This window comes from Haliotis rufescens, unplaced genomic scaffold, assembly GCF_023055435.1.
Source record: "Haliotis rufescens isolate VD_foot unplaced genomic scaffold, xgHalRufe1.0.p SCAF_26, whole genome shotgun sequence".
Lineage (NCBI taxonomy): Eukaryota > Metazoa > Mollusca > Gastropoda > Lepetellida > Haliotidae > Haliotis > Haliotis rufescens.
The window spans coordinates 1,909,135-1,937,116 of NW_025963957.1; the positions used below are offsets into that span (position 1 = coordinate 1,909,135).

The 27,982-nt window shown below is 40.8% G+C and overlaps 2 protein-coding genes across 6 annotated transcripts in view; both read left to right on the plus strand.

Annotated features, from left to right (window-relative positions):
* The window catches only part of LOC124141450 (trichohyalin-like), a 46,564-nt gene extending 35,749 nt beyond the window's left edge, over positions 1-10,815 (plus strand). For 3 of the 4 annotated variants that reach the window (XM_048402416.1, XM_048402417.1, XM_048402419.1), the window contains 5 exons: positions 374-458; positions 972-1,060; positions 3,389-3,461; positions 4,200-4,367; positions 6,523-10,815. In XM_048402416.1, coding sequence (XP_048258373.1) covers positions 374-458; positions 972-1,060; positions 3,389-3,461; positions 4,200-4,367; positions 6,523-6,682 — 575 coding nt within the window. In that variant the 3' untranslated portion in view covers positions 6,683-10,815. The remainder of the gene's footprint in view (positions 1-373; positions 459-971; positions 1,061-3,388; positions 3,462-4,199; positions 4,368-6,522) is intronic. The other variant, XM_048402418.1, reaches the window with a different exon arrangement.
* A 5,802-nt stretch (positions 10,816-16,617) lies between these two features.
* On the plus strand, positions 16,618-23,728 carry LOC124141449 (insulin-like growth factor-binding protein complex acid labile subunit). 2 transcript variants are annotated; one of them, XM_046509469.2, is made up of 4 exons: positions 16,618-16,660; positions 17,677-17,843; positions 20,325-21,577; positions 22,282-23,728. In XM_046509469.2, exons 3-4 carry the CDS (start codon positions 20,325-20,327, stop codon positions 22,574-22,576), a joined length of 1,548 nt encoding a protein of 515 aa, XP_046365425.2. In that variant the 5' UTR covers positions 16,618-16,660; positions 17,677-17,843; the 3' UTR covers positions 22,577-23,728. The 2 variants fall into 2 exon arrangements, with proteins under 2 accessions (XP_046365425.2, XP_046365424.2); XM_046509468.2 differs by having other exon boundaries at positions 16,620-16,660; positions 20,322-21,577.
* The last annotated feature ends 4,254 nt before the right edge of the window (positions 23,729-27,982 follow it).

Sequence of the window (27,982 nt, forward strand, 5' to 3'; positions counted from 1 at the left end):
CTTTACTCTACACACTACCCACCAGCCACCACCCACAGGGGGCAGCAACCACTCCTCAGGTAGGTGGTCACACTTTACTCTACACACTACCCCCCAGCCACCACCCAATGCGAACACCCACAGGCAAAAACAATGTTCAAAGTTATAGCAATAAGCTATAGTCAACAGATGCACTGAAAGAACCAAATGCCTGCATTGAATTAACCGTTTCCTAAAACTTGGGGAACAGTGATATGATCAAAAAGATTTAAATCTATGAATGGAAACACTTACAAAATAAATGAGTGCAGACTCTCAGGACCTTCTGAAATTAGGATCGACCAGCAGTCATTCCAGTATTTACAGTACATCATGACTGCCTGTTTTGTTGCAGCGTCCACCAACCCTCAGTACCCCATCTACGTCCCCCACGCTCCCAACACCCCATACTCCAGCTGGGCCACGGACAACAGATATGTGTAAGTACTGCTGGTGCTCCCTGTAGACAGACTTTTAATACAGGAGTGTCTCGTACTCGGCTGTTGTAATTTGTAATTCCTGGATTACCTTAAAATCTTTGCTGATAATGTTTGAGATTTTTATTAAATAACAAAATAACAGTACCTTGCAAGATATGATGCTTACCTTGATCCCAGCTGTGAACCTAATGGAAGATTAAGCAATAGAAACTGGCAGTTGACAGAGTTATCCACAGGACTGTTAAATTACTAAAAATGTGCACTATGCCACCCATGGTAATATCTCACTCAATGACATAATAAATCTTGTTTTTAAGAACATACAAATTTTCATTTTTTGGAGGGTATTTTTTTACTGTTCTTAACGAAAATCTTTGATAGTAGAATGAAAGGGAGTTTATGTCTACCATTAACAGTTCACTTGAGTGACACAGTTTTATTTTTTTACATAAATACAGATATGTAATATTATAATTAGATAGATAATAAATTAAGTTGTTTTTCCATCAACAGCCACTCTCCCCTACACAGAGTGGACTATTCCAACCTGGCCCACACAGCAGAGGTGTCACTGGAGAGGAAATGGAGGAAGTACTTTGGAGGTAGGGGAATCAGGTTGTGTATATGGTGACAGCAGACATGGGCTTGCCATGATGTCAGATTTTGAATGCTTAAAGGAGACAAGACGAGACAAAACTAGGTGACAATACTTTATTTCTTAGCACAGATTGAACATAAATATTAATAAGAAAAGAACATATGTTCGTAGCACATTTTTGCTGTTATTTTACCAATCATCACTCCATACAAAACATTGTATCACAGAATCATATATTGGTGAGTTACAACATGAAGGTATCACAGTATTCATGTACACTTCGGATACAGATCATCAAGCACATCGGTGGAGCTCACAGCTCTCCAGACATAGGCCTCGAGTGATTGTCACCATGTAGCGGTTGTAGCTGCCATGGCAGTAGATGGTGCCAGCATCTTCCTCATCCTCACTGTACTCGTCCTCATAGCTCAGGTCCATGGAGGATTCGTTGTCACTGCTGAAGGAATTGTCCATGTCCTCCTCTACCCTTGGCTGTGTTGGCGGGTTCCAGTAAAGCAAGCCAACCTGACCTTGATGCTGCAGTAGATGGTCCCCACCGTGGTGTTGATGCTGCAGAAGGTGGTCCCCACCGTGGTGTTGATGCTGCAGAAGGTCGTCCCCACCGTGGTGTTGATGCTGCAGAAGGTGGTCCCCACCCTGGTGTTGATGCTGTAGAAGACGGTCTTGGTGTTGCTGACTGTGGTTCTGATGCTGACTAAAGACATTCAGTCCATTTTCCAAGCTCTCCCGATTCTGCATCTGCAGTTCCTCCACATCCCTCTGAGACTCATTTCCCAGCATCTCAGCCCTCAACTGATGTTCCTCAACCCTGACATGTTGGTCCTCTGAGAGGCTGTCAGTGGTGATGTCCTGGTCCCCTGTCCTGCTGTCGTCCCGCAGGTCCTCCCCGCTCACATCTATGTGGAGCTGGTGCTCGTCCCCGGTGATGGTGCTGATACAGGCTTGGACCTCCCTCCACTTGTTGAGTCGGTAGAGGCTGAACATCTCCTTCACTCCCTCCACGACACACCTCCTCTGGGCCAGCTGGACGCCATGGATAATGTGACCGTCCACCACTTGCTTCGTCATCTTCTTCATGAGGCTGTGAACCTCCAGATCTGGAATGACACATTAGAAACATTACAGGCAGTTCAATATGCATAGGCAAAACATTAAGCAGAACATCACTAATCATTGTATTGCATGTTATTGACATATCCAGGTATCAAGTCGTAGAGTTGCATCCCTTAGAAGTGCCAGGATCCCACATTCACCCTTATCATAATCCTTGGTTTGTCAGCATCAGACTCATGCCATTGGGTTTCACAAGACTTTGAACTTTTCTTGAAATACCTCCCACTTTAGGCTGAAATGCTGTGATAGAACTGAAACATTAACCCAGCTCAGGTCACTAAGATAAGTAACTTGTGTGCCTAGTCCATATAATCATATAGCTTTAACATTGCTAACTGTGGCATATAAGTGTCATGTGTGACTTACCCAGTGCATAGATCTGAAACGCAGCCTTGTCATGAGCCAGCAGCAGGTTCCTCAGTTGGGTGGCGGCTAAAACAGATGCCATTGTCAACGATATACCACGCAATAACCTTTACAAGAGACAGCAATGCGATGTTGAGGAGACTGTTGAAGCTACTTCTGCTCCTCCTCTATATACTGCAGAGGAGAGCAAGTTGCTTCATTCAGGACACAATGGCAGCTACTCCACTGTGATACTTTCTGCTAAGATCAAAGAGTTGCTGCTTTGTAAGGACTCTTACCAATCTTTTATTTTGGGATCAAACAGTTCTAAATCCTTGGATCATAGAAGAAGCACAGATTGATGTATGAGCGCAATCAGTCTCCTGATCCTGTTGGCTTCTCTGCAGCACTGATGTGATAAAGTCCATAGTCCTGTCAGTAGTGCTAAGTTGAACTTCAAAGAGACTTGTAACAACAGTGCTGACTGGATCTTGCAGTCTTGTATCAACAATACTGATTAGACACTACAAGACCTGTATCAACAATCCTGATTGGACCTTACAGTCTTGTATCAACAATCCTGACTGGACCTTACAGTCTTGTATCAACAATACTGATTGGACCTTACAGTCTTGTATCAACAGTTTCTGATTGAGCCTCAGAGGGACCTGCATCAACAGTGCTGATAGAATAGAAGTTTTTATTTCATAAACAGATTGTACAACATAAACAGATTAGTAAGAACAACATAAACAGATTAGTAAGTATGACTGGCCCTTAAACATACTTGTATCAGCAGTACATACTGAAGCGGTGTGATGATGTATGTTGCAACATTTCTTTGTATTTACAGACAGAAGACCACCTTTGACCAGTGCTTCAACTCTCACCACCGGATCAGTGGGCATTGGTCATCCCCCGGTCAGGTGGGTAGTGTCCCAGGCTTCACTGGCTGTGTTCTAACATCGACATTGGTTATAATATAGGTGCAAACTATCCTTATCACAGACACATAAACAATTTGTTTCAATTTGACTCGTGAAGTAAATCGATGTGATTTGATATTATACATACAGTCGTGATATTGAGGTCATTGATTTCAAATACAACCAAGTTTTAAAGCAACTAAATCATATCCCAAAGTCAAGTGTTTGTCAATCATTTTGAGAGGAATGTATAGATATTATGTCTCATTACCTTTGGGATAATTGTCGTATTCTTGAACATGTTCAAGTGGGCCAGCGTCTCAATGTCCTTTAAATGTTGTTTAGAATTGAAGAAAATTATCTCCCATCTAATATGAAGCATAGGCCCCGCCAAATAAGTCACATCTCTTTTGCCTGTGGAAAGAAAATTTTATGGAGACCCATCAAAATATACAATCAGATTTACTTCATATATAAATTTATGATGAATGTGCTGTTTACTGATTTCTCATACATATTTGTTTTATTTTCTCTGTTAATCCAGACAGTTCTGTTTTCAGTGAAGTTATCTGGATAATCAAGTTTCCGTATTAACAAATCATGTTAGTTTAATGTCCCTTATATCATAATAATATTTTCTTAGATTTTTTAACAGGCTGTAATGAGTAATACTGTTTTGTTTCATTCTGTGATATCTGAAGACAAAGACTAACAGACTGCATGTTGCCATGGTTACAGGGAACAGCTGCGACAGTACCGCCTGAGTCTGCTAGAGACCCACCAGCAGCCCGGGGTGTCCACCTCCGACAGATTGGCAGAACACAAGCAGTGGCTACACCGCTTCCAGCAGGACATCAGCTTCGGGGCTTCCATAGTCCGGCAGTCGGGGTCCGACGCAGGGTCGATGTATCCTTCAGTACATGTGGCGTAAGCTGCCGGGATGCAGCATCACATCATCAGTAGCAGTTCCTGTTGGAAGGCCTGCATCCCCATTCCATCAGTGTTAACCTCAATGGATGCCATTGAGGGTTCAGTGAATTCCAGCTTGTGATCATGCTTATTACCGTATTCACCGTAATAAGTGCTATAACTGCTAGAAAGTTGACAGAAGTGGTGCTTAATAAAACCATAAACAATTTATATTTATATCAGAGGTCAAGCAGTTTTTTGATAATGGTGACTGGGTTCTTATGTTTCTGAAAAATATCTGTAATATACAAACATATTATATAATGTCATCTAAGTTGGTTGGGGTCACTTCATTAGAGCAGGGCGCTTATTATGGTGAATACAGTAATTCCTGTGCTGTTGGTGATTCAAGAAGCCAAGGATGAGAGTGTCCTGTCCTCCTCATTCCTGCAGTCAGCTCTTTCTTTCGCAGTGACTATTTGTTGCCTATACTTTGGTAGGTGATGCTTCATATGTCCCTTTGACCTTTTTGCTGCTTGCACAGAGAATAGCTGCTTGTTGTAGGAAGTAATTTTACATTACACTTTTTTTTATTGAAGAACTGGAGTATCTCAGTTACTGTGAGACCTTGTTTATTTAAAAGTATATCCAGTTATCCTGAGTTTGAGATGAGAGGAATTCGCCCTCATGGCTTATTCTCTCTGCAGTGTTTTATTGTATGATTAACAATGACCACAAGTCACTTATTTCTTATATGAGATATCAACATTCTGTACAACCTCTGTAAGGATGTTGATAAAACATACAAGCTTTTAAAATATTTACCCAGATTTCAATAATGATGACTCCCTGAATAGAATCCAACCTCTGAAATGTTGGACAAGTCTATTTTAGGAACAGTTGGGTTAAGTTTGGTATTTCTCGCATATTCTCACAATCCTCAAGTCGATCATTTGTACCTATTCTCCTAATTCTGATTGTCATTTCCCTCCCTCTTTTGGATGCGATCGCTCGGCCACTGACAGGATCCTAAGTTATATGTCATTCTAATGGAGAGTGAGTTAAGGCCTCCCTCTAGGTCCATTAATTCTTTTGGATTATGTTTGAAATTGAAATTGTTTTATTTGTCTGTGTACACTGCCAAAGGTGTGTACAAAACAGTCAGATTTGCGTTGGACTTGTGTTTGTGTTCCGACTAACATCTATTTGAATACATGACATTTTTTTATGGATTGCAACGTCTTTTATTCTTTGTCATGTTTCAGTGCTACTTCACCCGATGAAGGAGCAAGAAATAGCTCTGAAACGTTCTGACAAAGAGTGAAAGAAGTTTCTATCAAAAAGGGTGTCATGTTTTCATGTTCTTCCAACTTATAAAATGATAATCAAACACTTTAACATCGATTTCAATTTCCCTTCTATCCACACTGACCCTCACTGTTAGCACAGATTGATGTCACTCATACTTCCCAAAACAGGAGTCCATGTGAAGTCCAGGGTAGACTAGTTCACCATATGCTTGTCACAAGAGACTGGTGTGATTCCTGGGTACAAGTCGTCACTAGCTCACCCACTCACTGAACATGATCAGTGACTCTGTGATGGAAGTGTGCCAGCTTTGACATAGAATTGCACATGGAGTAGGTAACTGTTACTTGCTGGAACCACCCACAGGGACATAGGAAAGAATATAGGTCAGCGGCAACCTATGCTTGTCGTAAGGTGATCGTGTTGTCAGACTTGGTGACTTGGTTGATCGCGTTTCATCATTAAGCCCACAGCATGGATCGATGCTCGCAATATCAATCACTAGATTGTCTGGTCTGGATTTGATTATTACAGGCTGTTGTCATGTGGCTGGAATATTGCCAAGTGCTGCGTTAAGCCAAAAACGACATAACAGATTATGCAGTGATTTGCCTTGACATATCAAATAGTACATTGCTTTAGGCAAGAAACTAGCTTTGAATCTTCGGAAGAAAGTAATGTAAAAATTGATATGTAAAGAAAGAGCAACGTTTAAAAACATGGATTTGCAGTAATAAGTCTTGTAGGTAAAATTATGTGTTCTTTTGTGTTTACCATTTACCATGTTTTCCATTTTCTTTGCACGTTGTGTTTTGTTTGCACGTTTACCTTAACTTTCTGACAGCACTAGTCTAGGTGGTGCCTCTGACCAGAAGTCGTATACCGAGCCTTTCTCCTCCACCCCAGCCCGCCCCACCCACCCAGCCTCTCACAGGGGAGGAGGGGCCATCCGCCTCGAGCTGGACGACAACAATGATATTGTTGTCCGACAATACCAGCTGTGATTCTGTGATATATAATGCTGGAGGGAATTGTATTGAACAAGATAGACTACAGAGTTCAGGAAATGTAGCATCAGAATGGTGCTGAAAGCAGTGTTAATCAACGTTAACTCACATTCATGCAGATGCTGAGCATCAAATAGTACCGTCCATAAGAGTTTGTTAGAAACAGGGTTGGAATATTTGTCCCAAGGGCATGGTGTGTCAGATGTTGTTAAATAGTTTGTGTCACTTGTATTTGTTGAAAGCTCCAATATTGAACATCAACGAACATGATCAATGCTATTTCGGACTTGCTTACAGTTTGACTTCAGAACAACCATTTGGAAACTGCTGATGTTTCATGTTTTCAGGAAGTAGTTATCTTGAGAGATGCACGCAAGCACCTGCACTGTCTCACTGCAAGACTGTTGTTGACCACTGCTTCTGTTGCAGATGTTTGTGAACTAATCCTTGTGGTTATACTTAACTGTCACAGATAACCTTGCAAGAGCACCTGCACAGTGGTGTCCGTGTCCTAACCACTTGAAGTCCGGAAGATGGTGGACAGTGGTCAAGCGTGACCAGTTTCAGTTGTGTACTTTATTTCATGTAACACTCTTACCAAGGGTATCTTATGATGGACTAGCCACAAATCTGACTTAGAGTTTGGAAAAAAATTACATTTTCTGTCTGAATTATACTTCAATATTGCTGATTGTCCAGTGGGTGCAGTGGTGTCCACTGGTCTTCAGGAATCCTATTTGCTGTGAAGAGTTGCATCCCTTAGTATTGCCAGGATTCCCAAATCAAAGATTTCCCCCATAATGATCCTTGGTTTGTCAGCACGAGGGAAGCCCAATTGTTCAAGGAACTCGCTGTGTTCTGTCATGTCAGCACTCTAGGAAATGTTTTCGTGGGTTCAAATCCCAGTTCGCCTCAGTTATGTTTCTAGGTTAGTTAGGACCATACCCGTGCTCGTGGGTTTCGCCAAAGTGACAAACACCTAAGACCTGCATCACTTTGGGCTTCCCTCCCACATCAAGCTGACTCGTTGGAATACTGTTCAAAGTGGCATTAAACCCAACTCACTCACTCACTCACTCTCAGTACAAAATGACATGCTGGGTTTGGCAAAGTGACAAGCGTCTAAAACCTGCATCACATTGGTCTGTCTTCACAAATTAAGCAGACAAGCTGTATTAAATACTGTTGAATGTAGCGGTAAACCCAACTCACTCACTACTTAAACACTGATAAATTGCCATCTCTGTGTAAGTCTCAGTAGAACATACACCATGTCTCAGATGTGTCTTGATGTAACTACAAATATTGTGATTATTTTTACTGCGCTGACATTTTCTATGAAATATTCTGCATGACAATATTACAAGGACAAGTGCCATCTTGAAAACTGTTACTTCACCGTCCAGTCTATTTTTGTGTACATGAGTGTTTAGTTTTTGCTGCGGTACATGCAAGCAGATGCCTTTTTTTTTAACATAAAAATAAAAACAGTTACTGCTTGATCATGAAGATCCCACCAAGAGAGCATTTGTATTTTTAACAGCAATGTATCTGACTTCTTGCCTATGCAATATATTTTGTGGCGTGTAAATATGTCTTTTAACAATTCACCATTGTATTGACTGTGAGTACAATGTACATGAGTATTGTTTGAAATGTATGCTTATATGTATGTGGTGCATTGTAATACCAGGCAAATAGTAACTGATTGTATATAAACGAATACAATGTATACACACTTAATGCAGATTGTATTTTACTACTTGTAGCACAGTGCATGATTTTGCATTCAATACATTGTATATACCTTAATTACATAGTGCATGATTGTATAAACACACTAATTCCACAGTTCATGATTATGCATTCAATACATTGTGTATACCCTCATTACATAGTGCATGATTGTATAAACACACTAATTCCACAGTTCATGATTATGCATTCAATACATTGTGTATACCCTCATTACATAGTGCATGATTGTATATACACACTTATTCCACAGTGCATGATTATATATATATACATGGGTACATTGTGCATGTACTCAGTAAATAGTGCATGATTGTATATACATATTTTACAGTGAATAATTGTATATATGACCAGTTAGCGTGGCTATGACAAGTGCATGATTGTACATGATTGTAGTTGGTTGTATGATTGTATACAGTCAGTGCAGGACATGTTGTATATTCACATAGATAAAGACCATGACTTGGTATGTACATTGGATATCTTATTGGACTTAAACTTTCTATAAAAGTTGTCTGTAGAATGTTTTTGTCATAATGCCATTATTTTTTATTGTTGAATCACGGATATGCTGACCATAATTTGAATTTGAAAAGAAATAGTCCAAATTTACTTTTTTGTGCAAATATGCAAAAATATTCTGTGATTTTATAAAATACCATCGACAACACTAATGTGATGCTCACTTTGATATTTTGCCAAATCACCCATCATCGCTGATTCTGTGCATAGTAAATCTTGAGTTCTGCCCTTATCCTTGACAGATGCACTTAACTGTATACCGAAATGAACTCCCTATGTCTTCCAAGAAAAGTCAACATTTCACACACTTACAGAGTTTGAAAGTCAAAGTTCCAGGATGAGGCAGATGTCATTTATTTTTTTACTCCTCGAACATCTGACTTTGGTAGACCAATCTGTGGTCCAGCAAATAAATGACTAAATAATGGCATTAACATTAACATGTACAGGTGGGTGGTCATAGTTCTAGTGGGTTCTCGTTCTTACTCAATATTTTAACCCACTATAACACTGATCACCCACCTGTGCGTGTACCATCTTCCCGAGGCAAGCGTGTCCACTAGCCTATATCAAAGCCTAGTTTCTACCCTTGCCACATCAAGACCACTTTTCTTGGCTCAACCCTGGCGCCAATTTGCGTAGATCATGAGTTGTGCCCCTTAAAACACGATATCCAATCAAATCACTTATCTCGTATGGCTTCACATGGCAAGGACCTAGTCGATCAGATAATGAAAACATTTGCTATTTCATCCCTGACACAAAAATAAGCTGTGGATGTTGATTTTGTGAAACATTCTCTGATTGGACTGTCAGTATGTGCGATAGTCCAATCATATTTAGCACAGGAAAGTGGGCTTGATGTGGCAAGGGTGGAAACAAGACTTTGATAAAAAGGCAAGTGGACACTGTTGCCTCGGGAAGATGTATGTGTTCACTCATGTTATGTGTATCTTCTTTCATTGTACAAATATCATCCCATGAGTATTTTCCTTGTAGCCTGAAGTATATCACTGGAAGATGCAGTGTGTCAAATATTCAGGGTTATGACATAGTGTGCAGTAATTGACATAGACGTGTGTATACAGCCTTCACCTCATAATCACCTTTACCCTCCCACCTTCTCAACTCTAACCTTTGGTCATTCATGTGCTCAGTATCAGATGTAAGGAGGCATTGGATTGGCTGAATTCATCCAGTCTAACATATTCTTTCTTGGAAGCCATTGATTAGAATATTAGTATCCTTTAGTTGATATAGATCTGAAATCTTTCTTTGGTAACGTTTGTATCATAAAAGTTTGAACTATTCATAAGAAGTGGTAACTTTGTATGTATCTGCTGATTATGTTCTCAATTGTTGTAGTATGGTAGTTACACAAAGGAATCTCCTTGTTTTATTTTGTAAAAGTTTTTTTTTACACAAAATCTGGAGTAAGAAAATGTCTAAATTGAAATTATATGCCACAATGATTTTTAACGATTTGGATCTCCCAACATATGTTTTTGCTAACTGGGTCAATATTTGTCATTACAAGAAGACATCTAAGACATACTTGTTAGCAGTTTGAATTACTTTTTCATTTTTGTCAGATATATCACATAATGGATGCACCTCATGCCTATTTCACTTGTTTATGATTTGATGGTCATTTAATTGGAATGAATCGTATAGATAGTGAATCTCCTAGAGGTAGGTAGATATGGCACTCGACTTGCCCAGTTGAGTTTGGTCCATTATGTCACACTTTGTAACACTAAGGCATTGTTTCCCTTAGGCTAAAAAAATTAATAGTCTTGGTTCTTAGGCCCACATTATCACAAAGTCTGCCGCACGTTTCGTTTTTATTTCCATTTAAAAATAAAATAAAATCCTAATAAATTATAACAATGCGATCCAATAGAGCACGCAGTTACATCCTGTGTTATGGTCATGGCAGCAATGAGTTTATATGCTTGTTTATGTAGGGAGGCCCTTTCCCAGGCTGATGGTACACAACTGTTTATTTGGTTACATACTAGTTTGAACAAGCAACAAAAAACAAAACAACACCACCTGCCCACACTATATTTTCAAAAGTCATTGCCTAAGAACCAATTCTTTAATTTTTAAAAGCATTATATAGGGCGCTCACAGAATCTCCCCTCTGGTGTTGCAAGCATCCCTCACACAAGGCGGAAGGGAAAAGGGGAGATTCTTTTACACATCATGTTTGATTAGGATGATGTGCAAATCATGTTTTAGGATTTATCTCCCTTTGAAAAATAAATTGAACCATTAATTACCAAACAGACTTGGCAAAGTCATGTATATATAATCCCTGGATTAGCACTTTCTCCTCCACACATGTCGCCCAGACAGTGTGGGGAGTTGTGTCGTAGAGCTCTCTGTGATAACATACACAACCAGCATTACAGCGTGTATATGTGATGTGTGTTGTCTTCTGTGTAATCTCTTCAAGTGCTACGTGTACGATATCAGAGGATAATCTCACTTCCTCTAACTCGGCACACAGACCACAGCTCTTTGCTGTAACTAGTTAAAAGAACATGAGCATGTTACCACTTGTTTAGAAATTTATCCAGACATTTTTACATTAAGTATGAATGACTTAGACAATATTTGCTTGGAAATGATCAAAAAGACATGAAAACCCTGATTTGTTTTTTCTGGTGAGTGTATTATGGGAATGCTGTTACTAATGCATGGTTGTACTTGGTGAAAAGGCAGTATATTGCAGTATACCGGACACCTTCCTCCATTTTGGTAAGGGATGTGCACGGCCTCCTTCCTTTGTAATGGTTTCTTACTTGTTCAGCTGCCATTTTTAGTGTTCTCGCTAAATTAACAAAGGGTTTCGGGGTTTGCGTTGTAATAAAACCTCTCGTCAGTAATTTTGAGTAACCAAAGTTAATGAAAACCACTACTTTTTGTTGAAATGTGACCCTGACGCATGTGACTGACGAGGCTACCCACACACCATTTTGGAACTTCTATTTTCGAGTCATTTCGATGTTGATGTGTGATTTTCGATGTTTATGGATTGCTTTGATATTCAATTTCGTGGTTGAATTATATTTAACCCTACAAATGCAAGCGGTGTGATTATTTGCTTATTTGATCTTTATGTCCCTATTTTTCAAATGCCGTGTGCCTATGTATAAGAAGAACCAAACAAATATGGCCGACAGGTATCCGGTGTAATGCAAGTGTACGTGTGACATTCAGCAAGATATTGGAGCTGTTACCAAAGCTTGTCATTTTTGTGTCCACATATGCCTTTACGAGATGCCTGCATGAGATTGGGGAATTTTACACTTCCTTTTGGGGATTTCTAAGGATCGTTTTGACTGTCTGACCGCCAAATTTCAACTGTGGTTATTTTCGAATGAATCAGACAGCAGGTGTATGTCAAGCCAACAGTAAACTCACATTTCATCTCCCATTTGTCATCTCTATATGTGTGCCTTGATATTATTCATGGTTGCTGTAGTATGTATGTAACATTTTTGTATATGTCAGATTCTTACACACTAGGTTACAATTGTACAGATCAACACTACATGGCCCTGACTTCAACGACCGGGGCCCTGAATGTGGTTTGAATTAAACTGATTGAAAATTGTTTGATTAAATTAGGAGAAGAGTGGACAGCCTTGACAAGCCTTGAACTAGATTATGTGTTTAAAAATGCCTTTTCGTTTCGAAATATTTTCAACAACAATAGAATTTTCGACGGCTCAAAAACACAAGAATTGTCTTCTATGGTCTACAATTGATAAAGGTTTCAGCAAGTAAATGTTAACATTGTAAGTTGTTTCGTATCGTAGGGTTTGAATAAAAATATAACATGGCATGCATTTACCATTTTTGTCAAGTCAATAAGATAAAAAATAATTTTATCAACTGTAGAAGTAGAAAATTGTTAAGATTAGGAGCAGACAGATGTCATTTTAGATCAAATTGTAGCTGTTATATCCAAACTAAATCTTTGAATAGAAATATAAAGCTACATTTGAATACAATGGTTTTATCTTTAAAATGTGTGCTAGGATATCCATCAACCAAGCCTTAAAACAATACTGAGACCAACTTTGTTGTCTCTTATATGTTCAAAACATTGATATTTTGAAAAAACAACATAATTTCATGACATTTCTTGATTTTGCATGATCTAGGGTTGAATGCCTTATGTAAGAACCCTCACTATAGCATCAGTACCTGGAACCTGTAGATGATGTGAACATCCCTGTGATGTCCCTCTGTATAACACACAAAGCCAAAATGATGTAGTGCCCGAGTACATGACTTCAGTAGTATATCATACAGTTAAACCTGATGTTGGTGTGTTCTCTTTACATGGGACTAACGGAGGACCATTATAATGGTTTCCATGTACATGTATTTTACAGATATCCGTCCAAACACAAAATGTCGGTGTATTACTCTCACCAGTAATATCAATATATTTGTCACAGACGTAAATCACAGTTATTGATATTAGTTTTAGGCTTTTACTTTTTATACCGATTTTCTTAATAAAATACATTTTAAAGGCGAATAAGTTTGTGATAAGAGTAATTGCTATTCATCAGGTTTTTATCATGGGAATTAGTGAACGATAGAAACCAATAGATCTGTATGCTGAATAAGCACTGCAGCAACAAGACGTGTTCTTTAGTTTCGTATATTACTCTGCCTTGCTGTATACTAACATCCAACACAGACTGTATGGTATATTTTAAGACTTTTGTCTGAATAAATAAAATAAAAGTATTACGTTTTGTTGTTGTGTATGTATGTATGTATGTTATCTGCAAAAAAATTTATATGGTATACATGTATTGTAATTTTGAGTGTGGCTTTAATCCTAAAATACAATGTTCCTCTTGGACCAATCACGAATTCAATGTCCTGCTAAAAGGGATAGGTTAAATAGCACATGTTATGTCCCAGCAGAGACATTTCCACACTAACTGGGGCGGTCGGGTAGCCTAGTGGTTAAAGCGTTCGCTCGTCACGCCGAAGACCCGGGTTCGATTCCCGTCATTGGTACAATGTGTGAAGCCCATTTCTGGTGTCCCCCACCGTGATATTGCTGGAATATTGCTAAAAGCGGCGTAAAACCATACTCACTCACTCCACACTAACTGGTTGTAAACAGCATAATGGAACAGAAGGTGCTTGTTGAGGGACATCTTCCCAAGGCAAGGAGGTTAACTGACTTTAAAAGTCCAGTCAACTGGGCGTCGACAGATTCTTTCCAAATCTTTTCATGTTCTTAATCAAGGTGCCCAAGTGATTTGATGCTCTTCGCGAGGGGAAACCTGTTTTATTATTAAAAGCATCTTTATCATCGATGCGATCGTCTTTACTTGACGCTGCCATTATGTTTGAGGTTCTACTACACCAAATCAGAAACAAGTCGTTCAACAAGCCTTCAGTGCAGATTGAATCATCTGGCAGCTGTGATTGAATGATTTTGTGTGAGAGTTTTATGTTTTTGAAATGTACATCCATCCAGTAATTAAAACTAACCATGTCTTTGTATATTTAGTACTGTCTTTATGCTGAATGTGACAATTTAGTGCGGAAGTGGGGGTGGTGTGTTTAGCTTCCTGTACTCTGAAAAGGAGCTGGCTAAGCTAGTCATTTTTTTATTGTTTCTCTAAGGCAAAACTGTGCACTCACGTACAGGTAATAGCTGTTGAATGCTTAGTTATTTAAAAAAAAATAACGTTACTACAGGAGTCTATGGGAAAACACTTGGTCGTGTGTTACCTTGAAGCAAATGCAAGTGATATGAGAGTTTGAATCTGATTGGTCCGAAGGGGGAACATAGAAGGGACATAACACTTTATTGCCACTGATGGCGCTACGATCGAGTCCAGAAACTCCAGCCTTGTTCGACAAGGGTGGAAACTGGACTTTTAAAGTCAATTAACTACCTTGCCTCGGGAAGACGGTTGAGGGTCAGCTTCGTCAAAGTCGAAGTTTAATGGAGGCCCCCACACAAGTGTATATTTGTGTTTCCTTTTGCAATTATGTTATGACGATATATTCAATACATCTGATTACTTAGGGCTTCTGAGTTAGAATTGGTCCCCAGAAACCAAGGTGGTCATATGAGGCGGCTTAATGGACCTGGTGATCAAGCTCGGTGACTAGGTGTCATCGGATTGTTGCTCACAATATCAATCATTGGATTGTCTTGTCAAGACTTGATCATTTACAGGCCGCTGGCGCACGCACGCACGCACCACCACCGCACCCCCCCCCCCCCCCCCCCCTCTCCCCCCACCACACACACACACACACACACACACACACACACACACACACACACACACACACACACACACACACATAATGGATCATGAAATATATATGTTATGATGGATAAGATAAGCTTTGATAAATGACTGCCAGAAACATAAAATAGAACAGAACCAAAAACCATCGATCATGCAATTCCGTCGTGCACGTTGTTAACGGGACATACTTGATTTAGACACTTGAGTGGAAGGCCGTCAAATCGCCCTGGGCCATTAGTTTTCATCATACACAGTAACACATAAGCCTTCTACTCTTGCTTTAATGCGGTATTTGTGATCAGACTGGGAATGCGCCGTCTACAACGTGATGAACGCCTAAGGGCTAGTGGCATGCTTCAAACTGGTAGAACTCTGCGAGAAGTAGCCAATTTGCAGACTTTGGAACAGGTCTCTGCAGACACAACATGTAAATGATCGGCCCCGCACAGGGCGCCTAGGTCAACAACACAAGTCCAAGATCGATTAATCAGAGACCAGTCTTGAGAAATCGAGCCCAAAACAGCCAATCGCTGCTCACTTGCGCGAGGTCACCATAGTTAATGACCAGGCGATTAGAAATAGTCTGCATGCAACTAATCTTCAGACTCGGCGACCATGTTTTGCACAACTGTTAACAAATCAACGCATTCTAGCCAGACGCCAATGGTGTTTTGAGCTTAGAAACTCATTGTATGCTGAACAAGAAACAAACTTTTTGTCCATTAGTCTTCCAGCTATGATGTGTAGCTTTGTGTTCATTTGAGGCTGATGTATCAATGCCGACTTCAAATGTACTTGTGAACATGGGCACGCCGGCAAATGACTTTTAGCTGTAGCTTACATTGCATTGGTACTCTATGGTATTTAATAGGGTCTCAGGTTGTCATGAAGATCAGGTGGTTACAATGTGTGACATGACTAATTGTCTGTCGTGCCCTGGTTGTGAATATCATTCCTCATGCTGTTCACTGCTGTCGCGAACACCTGGTGTCATTGATTTTCAGTGATCCGTTGACATAGTTTTCACCACTAGTTCGTCTTTTACCTTCCAATGGAACGGGGGATAATCAGACAGGTTCTCTGTCCAACAGCAGATGATTAACAAATATTGCTGCTGTAATCTTGCTGACAGTAGTGTATAATATGCATTCACATGCTCACTAATCAACAGGTTTAAATTCAAGAAGTTTGTGTTAATGATTTAAATAATCAATAACACACCTCTTCGAACAAAACATCTGTTACACTTGATTCAAATCGATACCTGTAGATCTGTGATATATGTACGTCAGTGTCAAACCGGGTCCACAGTTTGCGCAAAACCTGCCTCACAGGATGTCTCTCAGCGAGGAGGCTATATTACACAGTCGCCAGAGACACTGTCAGTATGTCTTAAGATTTCTATGTTACATTATTATATGATATTTATTTTAGACACGTATTTATTAATATTGTGCTATATTTCGAACTGTATTTAGTAATACAGATCCATGATTGTGTATTTTGAGTCCTTGGTCTCCCTGGTCCAGTATTTATAGACCGCCGTGATATAGCTTTGATATTGTTAAAAGGTCGTAAAATAACATTCACTCAGTTTCTGAAAGCCTTTGAATGAACTTATTGCCATCTAAGTGGTTCGGCAATGTACCACATATAAATTACGGCCGGTTCGGGCGCTAGGCATTGTATCAGTAATCCACATTTATCGAGGTTACATATTGACTTCGAACAGGAACAGTATTTGGTATTCACTCTAATGTATAAACCCTGTTTAGTGTAAGTAAGGCCTCAGGTCCACATACATGGAATGTAAGTTGTCAAGTTATCCCATCGTGTTACATGCATGGTGTACATGGCGATACAGTTTCTGGTTTTCAGAGCTACATTGAAGAACATCATATTGTTGTTTGTTTGTTGTTTAACGCCGCACCCTGCAATATTCCAGCTATATGACGGCGATCTGTAAATAATCGAGTCTAGACCAGACAATCCAGTGATCGACATCATGACCAGCGATCTACGCAATTGGTATACAGTGACATGCATTAACCAAGACAGCGCAATTGGTACACAGTGACACGCATAAACCAAGTCAGTCGCCTCTTACGACAAGCATAACTTCCTGAAGATCAGTTCTAACACGGATCTTCACGGACGCCATAGATCGTTATTTTAATGGTTGACAGACAAAACAATTCATGTAAGGTGTCATTGTTACAATTCGTGCGGAGGTTCAATTCAGTAACACCTAAAGCCGAATCGAAATTGACTTATGAAGTAGGCCGTACTTGGCACATGCCTTAGATACAGCGCTGCACACAAAGTTCGTGAAGATAGGCTATCAGGTGATTGATAGGGATGACTGTGTCTACAAATATGATAATGTTGTCATCGCAGTGTGAGGATGGCCGTCGCTGTCACAGCACATTGTCACTCGGAGGGCAAAGTTCATCTTCATCAATGGATGTTACACGTTGTCCGACGACTCGAATGAAGATGACTCCACTCCCGAACAAGTAGAGTTACTATTGCCGACACATTTAGACCACTTTGTGTGCTGAAAGGTTAGTTGGTGCTTTAAAAGTTGTTTGTTCGTGTTTTGTAATAATTGTATTTTATAGATGTTCCGTGTTGGTATGGCTCGTAACGAGGCGTCGTTATTAACAAACCAGCGTTATAAGCTTCAGGGAGTAAATGAGATAAAATTTGATATCGCATGGACACTTTTTCAGCCACATTGCGACGAGAAAACGTTATAGGATTTATAAACTAAGGATAAAGTCTTGTAATAAAAAGGAGTTTTATCTGTTGCTTTATCTGTCAACTGGTGCTGTTTAATTTGGAAACCAGTTAACTTGTATTTGAGTTAGAGCTTTTAGCAATATTCCAGCAATATCACGGCTTCACACATTGTACCCATGTCGGGAATCGAACCCGGGTCTTCTGCGTGACGAGCGAACGCTTTAACCACTAGGCTACCCGACCGCCCCTATTTGAGTTAGACATGGGAGTCTTTGGTCCAGACAGAATCAAGGCTATGATCTCAATTTGTACCAGAAACTGCTTGACAACAACATTTGTCTGCAGGTGTTTCGGTGTTTACTCTCTAAAAATTGTTCCCTGGGAATGCTGGTTGTCCTGACCCCCATACAACCCACCCCCACCCCCTACCCCCACCAGAACCCCCCTACCCCAAAATTGTTTTGCTCCCCCTTTCGGAGACAACTGTTGTGTAGTTTTGTATGCTTTGTAGCAGACACAACAAACGCAATCCGTCTCCAACTACTAGGTGTCCACGTGTCCATTATGAGTGAGTGAGTGAGTATGGTTTTACGCCGCTTTTAGCAATATCCCAGCAATATCACGGCGGGGGACACCAGAAATGGGCTTCACACATTGTACCCATGTCGGGAATCGAACCCGGATCTTCGGCGTGACGAGCGAACGCTTTAACCACTAGGCTACCCGGCCGCCCCTGTCCATTATGAAATGGTCAGTATTGGTTTGTGATGTGTACAACCGTTATCAATACAATTTCCATAATTCACGATTATATTAAAAACGAGTATAAAGATGATTTAAAATTTCTTACACTTTCTTATTGTTACACCGTGTCAGATACCAGATTCAGACATCGGCAGACAAGAATACTTTGTCACGAACAAACAATGCCATCCAGTCTTCTGTTAATGTGTTTGGGACTGTTGCTATCAATGTACATTTGTGATAGGCATATGACACGAAGCTGAGAATTTCGACGTGAAACACATTATTCTTGTAAGAGGCGAGTAAATGGATCGGGTGGTCAGGCTCGCTGATTTGGTAGATGCATGTCATCGTTTACCTGTTGCGTGGATCGATGCTCATGATGTCGATTACTGGATTGTTTGGTCCGGACCCAGTCCGCCGTCATGTAGCTGGAATACTGCCGAGAGCGGCTTTAAACAACAAACAAACATGAGTATTAAGTTGCAATTGTCACATTTTATTTTAGTCGGAACTGATTACTAACCTGAACAGTTTAACCTGTTGATATCGAAATGAGTGTATAATTATAGAGATAATACGGTATCATAGATTACGTCAGCTGTGCTATAGGTTTGTGGTGATTGTGACTGCCACACGATAAGCGCTAGATACTTACCCTTGTAGGTCATTGTGTTAGTAACGCTGATTACATCTTGAATACAATAACAGCTTAACATCTACTAAATAGTAGGGCGGTCGGGTAGCCTAGTGGTTAAAGCGTTGGCTCGTCACGCCGAAGACCCGGGTTCGATTCCCGACATGGGTACAATGTGTGAAGCCCATTTCTGGTGTCCCCCGCCGTGATATTGCTGGAATATTGCTAAAAGCGGCGTAAAACCATACTCACTCACTCACTACTAAATAGTAACCATCAATACAAGCGCTGCTTCATACTGTAACAAGACTCACATTAGCTTGCTATCTTGAGCGGCACTTATTTTCTGTACGTATACACTAGTGTTATGTGCAGAAAGGGATTTTCATTTTGAGTATTTAGGTCACGTGATAATTTAGATCTTCCAGCCTTTACGTATCGCTCAGCTGTTTCCTTTTATAGGCTCACGTATCTCCATCTAAATGCTAACTACGTGTTCAATGAATATAAATGCATTGTGGATGTGTATTAAGTGTTACATTATGATGGTAGCAGACTCTGGGTAAATTATATTTGTAAGCTACTTCTAACATATCTTTAGACTAAATAACCGCCTTTCTACATATATTTAATCACAGGCGTTGCTTGAACGGCAGGTTACATGAGTATTTGAGAGCAGTGATATGTTTAAACAGTACGCCCCTCAATGCATTGAAAAGAGACAAGATAACAAAAGACAGGTCTATTTCTGTGAGAAGGCCTCCTGGCCAAGAGCACATGTTTTGTCGCTTTTATTTTGTTGTCTTGAAGCGCTGTCTGAGCAAAATACTATAAACGTGACACCAGGGTCATATTCTCCCCAACGGTTGCGCCAAGCTTTGTTATGAGAAAACATAGTTTTATTATCTGTTCTATCTAGAAGATGTCCTATCTGATGATGCAGCCCGTCGTCCTTGTCCTCCTTCTGACGCTTGTGGCGATATCATCATCATCATCATCATCATCTCACTGCCGCCACAACGTCACCATCGACGAGAACATCTGGAACTGCTCTGACACCTTCACGCTGGACTTCCCAAAGACGGACAGCATCCCCGATGGAACGCAGGTGTACGACCTCAGCTACAACCGCATCCTGGAGCTCCACATGATCAACTCCACCTGCATGTCCGTCCACTCCTGTGACGGCTGCCTCCGGAAACTCTACCTGCACCACAACAGCATCGACGTGATTGATAACGAAGCCTTTCGGAAACTACACTGCCTCCACACTCTGGATTTGTCCTACAACAAGATCAGGGGAGAAAGTATTTCTTCAATGACATTTGATGGCTTGCTGCAGCTTGAGTTTCTCACGTTAAAGGGAAACCCTCTGGTTAAATTGATTGATTTCACACTCCGGTTTAACGAACTGAGAATGTTAAGGAAGCTTGATTTGTCAGACTGTCAACTGACATCAGTTGCGGAACATGCTTTCGATGATATATCAATGCTGGAGGAGATTGACCTGAGTGGAAATAGCCTTAAAGTCATTGACCCTTACTCCTTCGCGGGACTTAGCTTTCTTGACGTCTTGGATCTAAGCAGGAATCGATTTGAAACAATTCAGAAAGAAAACTTCCAAGCGTTGATAAAACTACGGGAATTGTACCTAGACGGAAATAACTTGGAAATATTACCAGATAAGGCGTTTGGGGGTATAGAAAATCTGGAAATCCTGTCCCTTTCGGAAAACTGGCTAAAAGGGATACCTTTCCATACACTGAAAGGCCTACAGTCTCTCACAATCCTCAACATGAGTCGTAACCACGTCGTTGAGCTTGAAGCTAGTGGCTGGCCTGAAGACGTCACATCCAGAGTGACGGAACTGTACTTGGATAATATGTACGGCTTTAACATCATCAAACACAAAGCCTTCGTTTCCTTCCCTCTTTTAAGAAAAGTGTCAATATGCGGTAACAAACAGCTGGAAGTCATAGCATACGACGCCTTCTTAGGAAACACGCATCAGATTAAGGAGGTGTATTTACGCGACAATAAGCTGGGCTTCGTGGCGAGTGGACTTCTTCCCTGGGACGACCTGGAGGTGATTGAGCTGGAAGGGAATCCGTGGAACTGTGACTGTAGGATCAGGTGGATGTTGGAGGGCGGACACTTCAAGAACAAAACAATAAGGTTTGGACTTGAATTATTCACACGACAACCGGCGCAGTAAACCAATATATGTGGACCCGTGAAGATCCGGGAAGAGAATAGGTCTTCAGCAGCCCATGCGTGTCGTAAGAGGCGACTAACAGGATCGGGTGGTCAGGCTCGCAGACTTGGTTGATGCATATCATCGTATCTCAATTGCGTAGATTGATGCTCATAATGTCAATAACTGGATCGTCTGGTTAAGACTCGATTATTTGCAGGCTGCCGCCATATAGTTGGAATATTGCTGAGTGCGGCGTAAAACAACAAACAAACAAACCAATATGTATGTGTGAGTGAATTCCAGTTATATCACGACAAGTGAGCTTAATATCGGAGGAAAGCCCGAAGTGATGCAGGTCTTAGATGTTTACCCCTTTGTCAAACCCACCAGCACGGATATGCTGCTGAAAAACGCTTGTGAGCGGCTTTTAAGTGATCAACTCTTGACAAGACGATTCAATGATTGATATTGTCAGCAATAATCCAATCCGATGACATTAAGTCACCGAACTTTATCACCAGATCAATTTAGCCGCCTCTTATGACCTGTGGTGTGACTGTGCGGTTGTGTGTGTATGTGTGTGTGAGTGTGAGTATGTGCGCGCGTGCGTGTATGTATGCTGCATGCGTGTATGCAGTGACCAATTGCATAAAAAAATATCTATGAGTTCGTTTGCTTTCAGGTGTGATGCCCCCGAAAAACTTCGAGGACAGAACTTGATAGGGTTGTCTCCAGAGGACCTCCGTTGTCCACGATCTCTCATATGGATCCTCCTGACCTTCGTCCTCGGGATCGGCCTCCTCCTCGTCGTCCTCATCTCGCTGGTGGCATGGAGGTTCCGCCACAAGCTGTTATGTCGTCGCACCCACGGCCGATACATCTCCGTGTACGCCAAGGACGTCCATGACGACGATGAGGGAACGGCGACCATCACCGTTGGGGAAGATGAACTGCCGCTAAAGGACAGCGAGGTGTAGGATGCAAGCCTCGATAGATGAGATCTTGCTACGATCATCGAATCATATCAGATTATCACAGATGCAAGAAGTCAAGAGTAACCAGTCCGTTTCATAAAGCGCACGTTACGGCAGCCTACCGTTGATTTACAGCATTCGTAGAGCTAAGATTGCTTTGTGAAACGGGCTCTAGGTCCTTAATACTTTGTTTTTTAGTCATCTTGAAAGGACTCTGTTGTTGTATAGCACTTCCAATAAGCCCGCAAAGCAATGTTAGCGCTGTGACGACAAGTCCCATATTTTTAACATTGACTTGCGACTAACGCTAAGATCGCTTTGTGAAAAGGGGGCCTAAGCAACAACCGAGTGACTAATTTTAGAAACGATCTTAGGGCTGCGATCGTCGTAACTCACATACATTAACATGGACTTAACGAGGGTCTTAGTGCTGAGATCGTTTCGGAAATCTGGACCCTGGGCAAAACTCTCATTTTTAACATAGACTGACGGCAGTCGTAGTGTTGAAGTCGCTTTGTGAAACCCGTCCAAGGTACTCTATATTTCGTGGTTGAACATGGAAACACATGGGAGATTATCAGTGATGAAGACCCGTGAAGATTCGGGTTAGAATAGGTTTTTAGCAACCCATGCTTGTCGTATGAAGCGGCTAACATGATGGGGTTGTCAGGCTCGCTGGCTTGGTTGATGCATGTCGTCGTATCACAATTGCGAAGATCGATGCTCATAATGTCAATCACTGGATTGTCTGGTCCAGACTCAATTATTTACAGACCGCCGTCATATAGCTGGTATATTGCTGAATGCGGCGTTAAACAACAATCAACATCAACTTCAACATCATCATTCAGGATATGTACATTTGTAAAAACAAATAGCGACCTAGAACATTACACACGCATCGTTACAAGAGCTCGACACGCAGATGTACAGAGTGTTGGCAAAGAAAGGCATGTATTTCTATTTAATTGTTTAATTGGTATATCACTTTTGTCAAATTTTATTCGTTGCAACCAACTAGAACATGATACTCATCTCCGACGGTAGACTTGATAAGCAGGGTCGCTTGGTTCTACGTGTTTTATAGTGCACGTTCAAGTGTATGTACATATGCTCATGCTTTCCATGTTCTTGAATAAAACATTTATGGACTTATCTATGTGTGTGTCAAATTAAAAAAACGAGATAGTATAAAAGATATTATGAAAATGGATAGTCCGATGTTTCAAACTTGACGTTCGTGAAGCATGTGATTAATCCTGTTTTCTTTATCTAAAGCTTTAATTATTTATTGTTAAGCAAGTTTATCCTTTGCAGGCGTTGTAATATGCAGCTACCAGCAAATATAGGTTTTGGAGTTACATGTATATTGCTATTAATAGTTTGAGCCCCGACTCTGCAAAAATTTAAACAGAATTTCAGGGATTCGAGTTGCAGCGCCTTCGACGACGGGGACACCCGTGGCCCATCCACTATCACATTTCATTACATCCGAATTCTCTCTCTGTGTCTCTGTCTCTATTTCTCTCTCAGTTCAGTCTCCATGACAACTCGGATGGTTGAACCCAGCTGTCTATCGATCATGTAACATCGCGTCACGTTGATAGATCGATATCATTTTATTAATACCATGTGTTCCGTTGTACGAGATTAAAGTTCACCTTTAACAATATATTCACACTAGTTACAGTTTCAGTCTAAGCAGTGATTCAACTGAATATCGGTAAGCGTGGGCCAAGGATGCTTTAATGGGGCAGGTTAGGAAAAGGGTGCAAGGTTGGGCAGTCCCCCCCTCCACCCCTTCTCCCCTCATCCCCAACCCTTTTTGCAAGCATACTAAATATTTATAAATTTTGAAGTTTTATAGGTGATCGGATAACCTGGGAGTAAGACTTAAAAAAATAAATAATATAAATAAATCATTTGGTGATATGTGAGAGAGTGTGAATGGTTTCACCAGTATTCCAGTCATGTCACGGCGAGTCAGCTTAATATCGGAGGAAAGCCCGCACTAAAGTGATGCATGTCTTAGACGTTTACCACTTTGCGAAACCCACCAGGACGGGTAATATTTCAGCAATAAGAGAACGGAGGGTCAACAGGAATGGGCTCCACACATTTTACCCATGTGGAGAATTGAACCCGGGTCTTCGGCGTCACGAGCGAACGCTGTAACCACTAGGCTACCCACATGATATGTTTTCATAAACAATATCAACGACGACAACACGCAAATTGCTTCGAGCGTAATATGCATACTTCCTGGATTACATGTCACGTAGTGGAAGTGAATTATAGATATGATCATAATTACAGATGTAATTTGTTGACGATGCTGCAGACATGTGGGTTAAAGATGCACCGAGACACATCTGTTACGTGTTGGCCCCACGCATGCTGGGACAATCTCACTTTTCTTAGAGGTATTTTGCCTTTGTACGTAAAGAGCATGCGCAAATACACAACTAGCACGTAAAGAGCATGCGCAAATACACAACTAGCACGTAAAGAGCATGCGCAAATACACAACTAGCACGTAAAGAGCATGCGCAAATACACACCTAGCACGTAAAGAGCATGCGCAAATACACAACTAGCACGTAAAGAGCATGCGCAAATACACAACTAGCACGTAAAGAGCATGCACAAATACACAACTACTAGCAGGTCACTGTCACAAGGGACAACGCATTTGTCAGCCCTGAATACATTTGTCAGCCCTGAATACATTTGTCAGCCCTGAATACATTTGTCAGCCCTGAATACATTTGTCACCCCTGAATGCATTTGTACCGCTCCAAACATTCTAGTTCTTTGGGATCACAACGGAGAACTTGTCATCGCGTGTGCTTTAAAGTTATTGTGTTTGTATCAATATTGAAGCGAACGTAAAATCTCCATTCATTGCCCCTGGGTCGCGATCGCTCTTCCCCTGACCAATGTTGGTTCTGGTTCCTACCAGAGGGGACATGATTCGCGGTTTAGGGCCTGTTCCCAGTCGATGTCTAGACGATATGATTTATAGTGAATATCAAGACGATATGATTAATTGTGAATATCAAGACGATATGATGAATTGTGATATCAAGACGATATGATGAATTGTGATATCAAGACGATATGATGAATTGTGATATCAAGACGATATGATTAATTGTAATATCAAGACGGTATGATGAATTGTGATATCAAGACGATTTGATTAATTGTGAATATCAAGACGATATGATTAATTGTGATATCAAGACGATATGATTAATTGTGATATCAAGACGATATGATGAATTGTGATATCAAGACGATATGATTAATTGTGAATATCAAGACGAATTGATTAATTGTGATATCAAGAAGATATGATTAATTGCGATATCAAGACGATATGATGAATTGCGATACAAGACGATGTGATTAATTGTGAATATCAAGACGATATGATTAATTGTGATATCAAGACGATATGATGAATCGTGATATCAAGGCGATATGATTAATTGTGAATATCAAGACGATATGAATAATTGTGATATCAAGACGATATGATTAATTGTGAATATCATGACGATATGATTAATTGTAAACATAAAGACGATAGAATTAATTTGCGAATAACAAGATATAATTAATTGTGAAATATCAAGATATGATTCATTGTCAAATATCAAGATATGATTCATTGAGAATATCAGTCAGTATCGGGTGTGACCACCATTAGCAGTGGCACAAGCTTGACAACGGCGCCAAATTGACGGACGTCATTCCAGATCTGAACCAAGGCTTCCGCAGCAGGACCAACGTCACCGCTTGGCGTTGAAATCGGCGTTAACGACGTTTCATTTTATCCAACACATGATCCATGGGCGACAGATCTGGCGAAACAGCAGACCAAGAGAGTGTTGGGATGTTCTGTTGTCCAATGAAGCCTGTGACCACGCGTGCAACGTGAGGATGTGCATTGTCCTACTGTAAAGTGATGTGACGTCCATGGGTGTGATGGAATTGGAGGGTGCGAGGACAGATAACTTCGTCATAGTAACGTAAACCTGTCAAATTACCATCGATTACCATTCACTGGAGGTTCCTGTGGTGAGCAGCGTTGCTTCCGGGACCAGCACGCATCCACCACCGAATTCAGAACGTTGCATGTACGTAACTGTCCATCCGACGTCAATAAAAACGCCGACGGCCATCACTGCTATCAAGATGAAACCTGGACTCCTCTGTGAAGAGGACTAACCCCCTGTCCTATAGCCTGAACCTCAGATGTTGTCTTGACCATGCCAGGCGGCAGTTCGATGACGTCGCAGCAACACATGACGTAAAGTTGGACGTCGTGGTCGGATATGATTATCTTGCCGACGTGACGTTATTTGTTGACGTTAAGAAAGTGGTCGGTACCTGGTGCACTGTACGCCTAGCAACAGCGTTTACTGCCTTTCCTGTTTCAAGCAGTCCAATTGCACGCAACCGCTCATTTACAGATGGGCATGGCATAACGTTTGCGAGGTTTGGCCATCTACAAAGTTGGTTTCATAGTTATAACACTTCAACGATTTACTCTTAGCTTGAATTGGCTCGGTCCCACGTGTACTGTGGTACTTACTCATTTTTTATGCATCCAAAGACCTTATTGCACGTGCAGCTTCAAGGACATCATAAGTAATCATGACAAAGTGTTTGTACATGTGAATATCATGCATGACTGAACAATCCTTAACAATGTTATTTTAATGTGATTTTGGTATGGTGCACAGGCTTTTAACACAATCACTCTAATTGAAGCTAATTTTCTATGTATTTCATATGGGAGGACATGATGGATATATTTCATTTGGAAGTACATAGTGGATATATTTCATTTGGAAGTACATAGTGGATATATTTCATTTGGAAGTACATAGTGGATATATTTCATTTGGATGTACATAGTGGATATATTTCATTTGGAAGTACATAGTGGATATATGTTTTATGGGAAAGTGTATTACGAAAGTATCATTTGGCGAGATATAAACTGATAAAAACACTATTGACCATCAAGTGTCAACTTCACATATCCCACTCAACACTAGCGGTAAAATGGGTTATTTCACAGATAACACTTAGAACGACATGTGGTTTAAAATGATCATTACTGTCACTAAGTGAATGCCAATGCGTCAATGATGTGTACGACCTCCACGTGCAAACATAAAGGCGTGAACACGACGTCGGAAAGAGTTCGTTCAGCGTCTAATGACGTCATCAGGAATCGCCCTCCATTCCTCTCTCAGTGCTTGTACACTCTGATTTCTGTTCATTGGAAGATTCGGACTGCGTCGGATGTTCTGGTCAAGGTGACCCCAAAGATGTTCTATGGATGTTCTTGGTCAGAAACTGTACACGAGCTGTGTTAGGTCCTGCTTGGTT

Coding starts and splice junctions, on each gene's coding strand:
- LOC124141449 (XM_046509469.2), top strand. CDS start 20,325: ATGTCCTATCTGATGATGCAGCCCGTCGTCCTTGTCCTCCTTCTGACG. Junction 21,578..22,281: donor TTCAAGAACAAAACAATAAG/GTTTGGACTTGA, acceptor GTTTGCTTTCAG/GTGTGATGCCCCCGAAAAAC.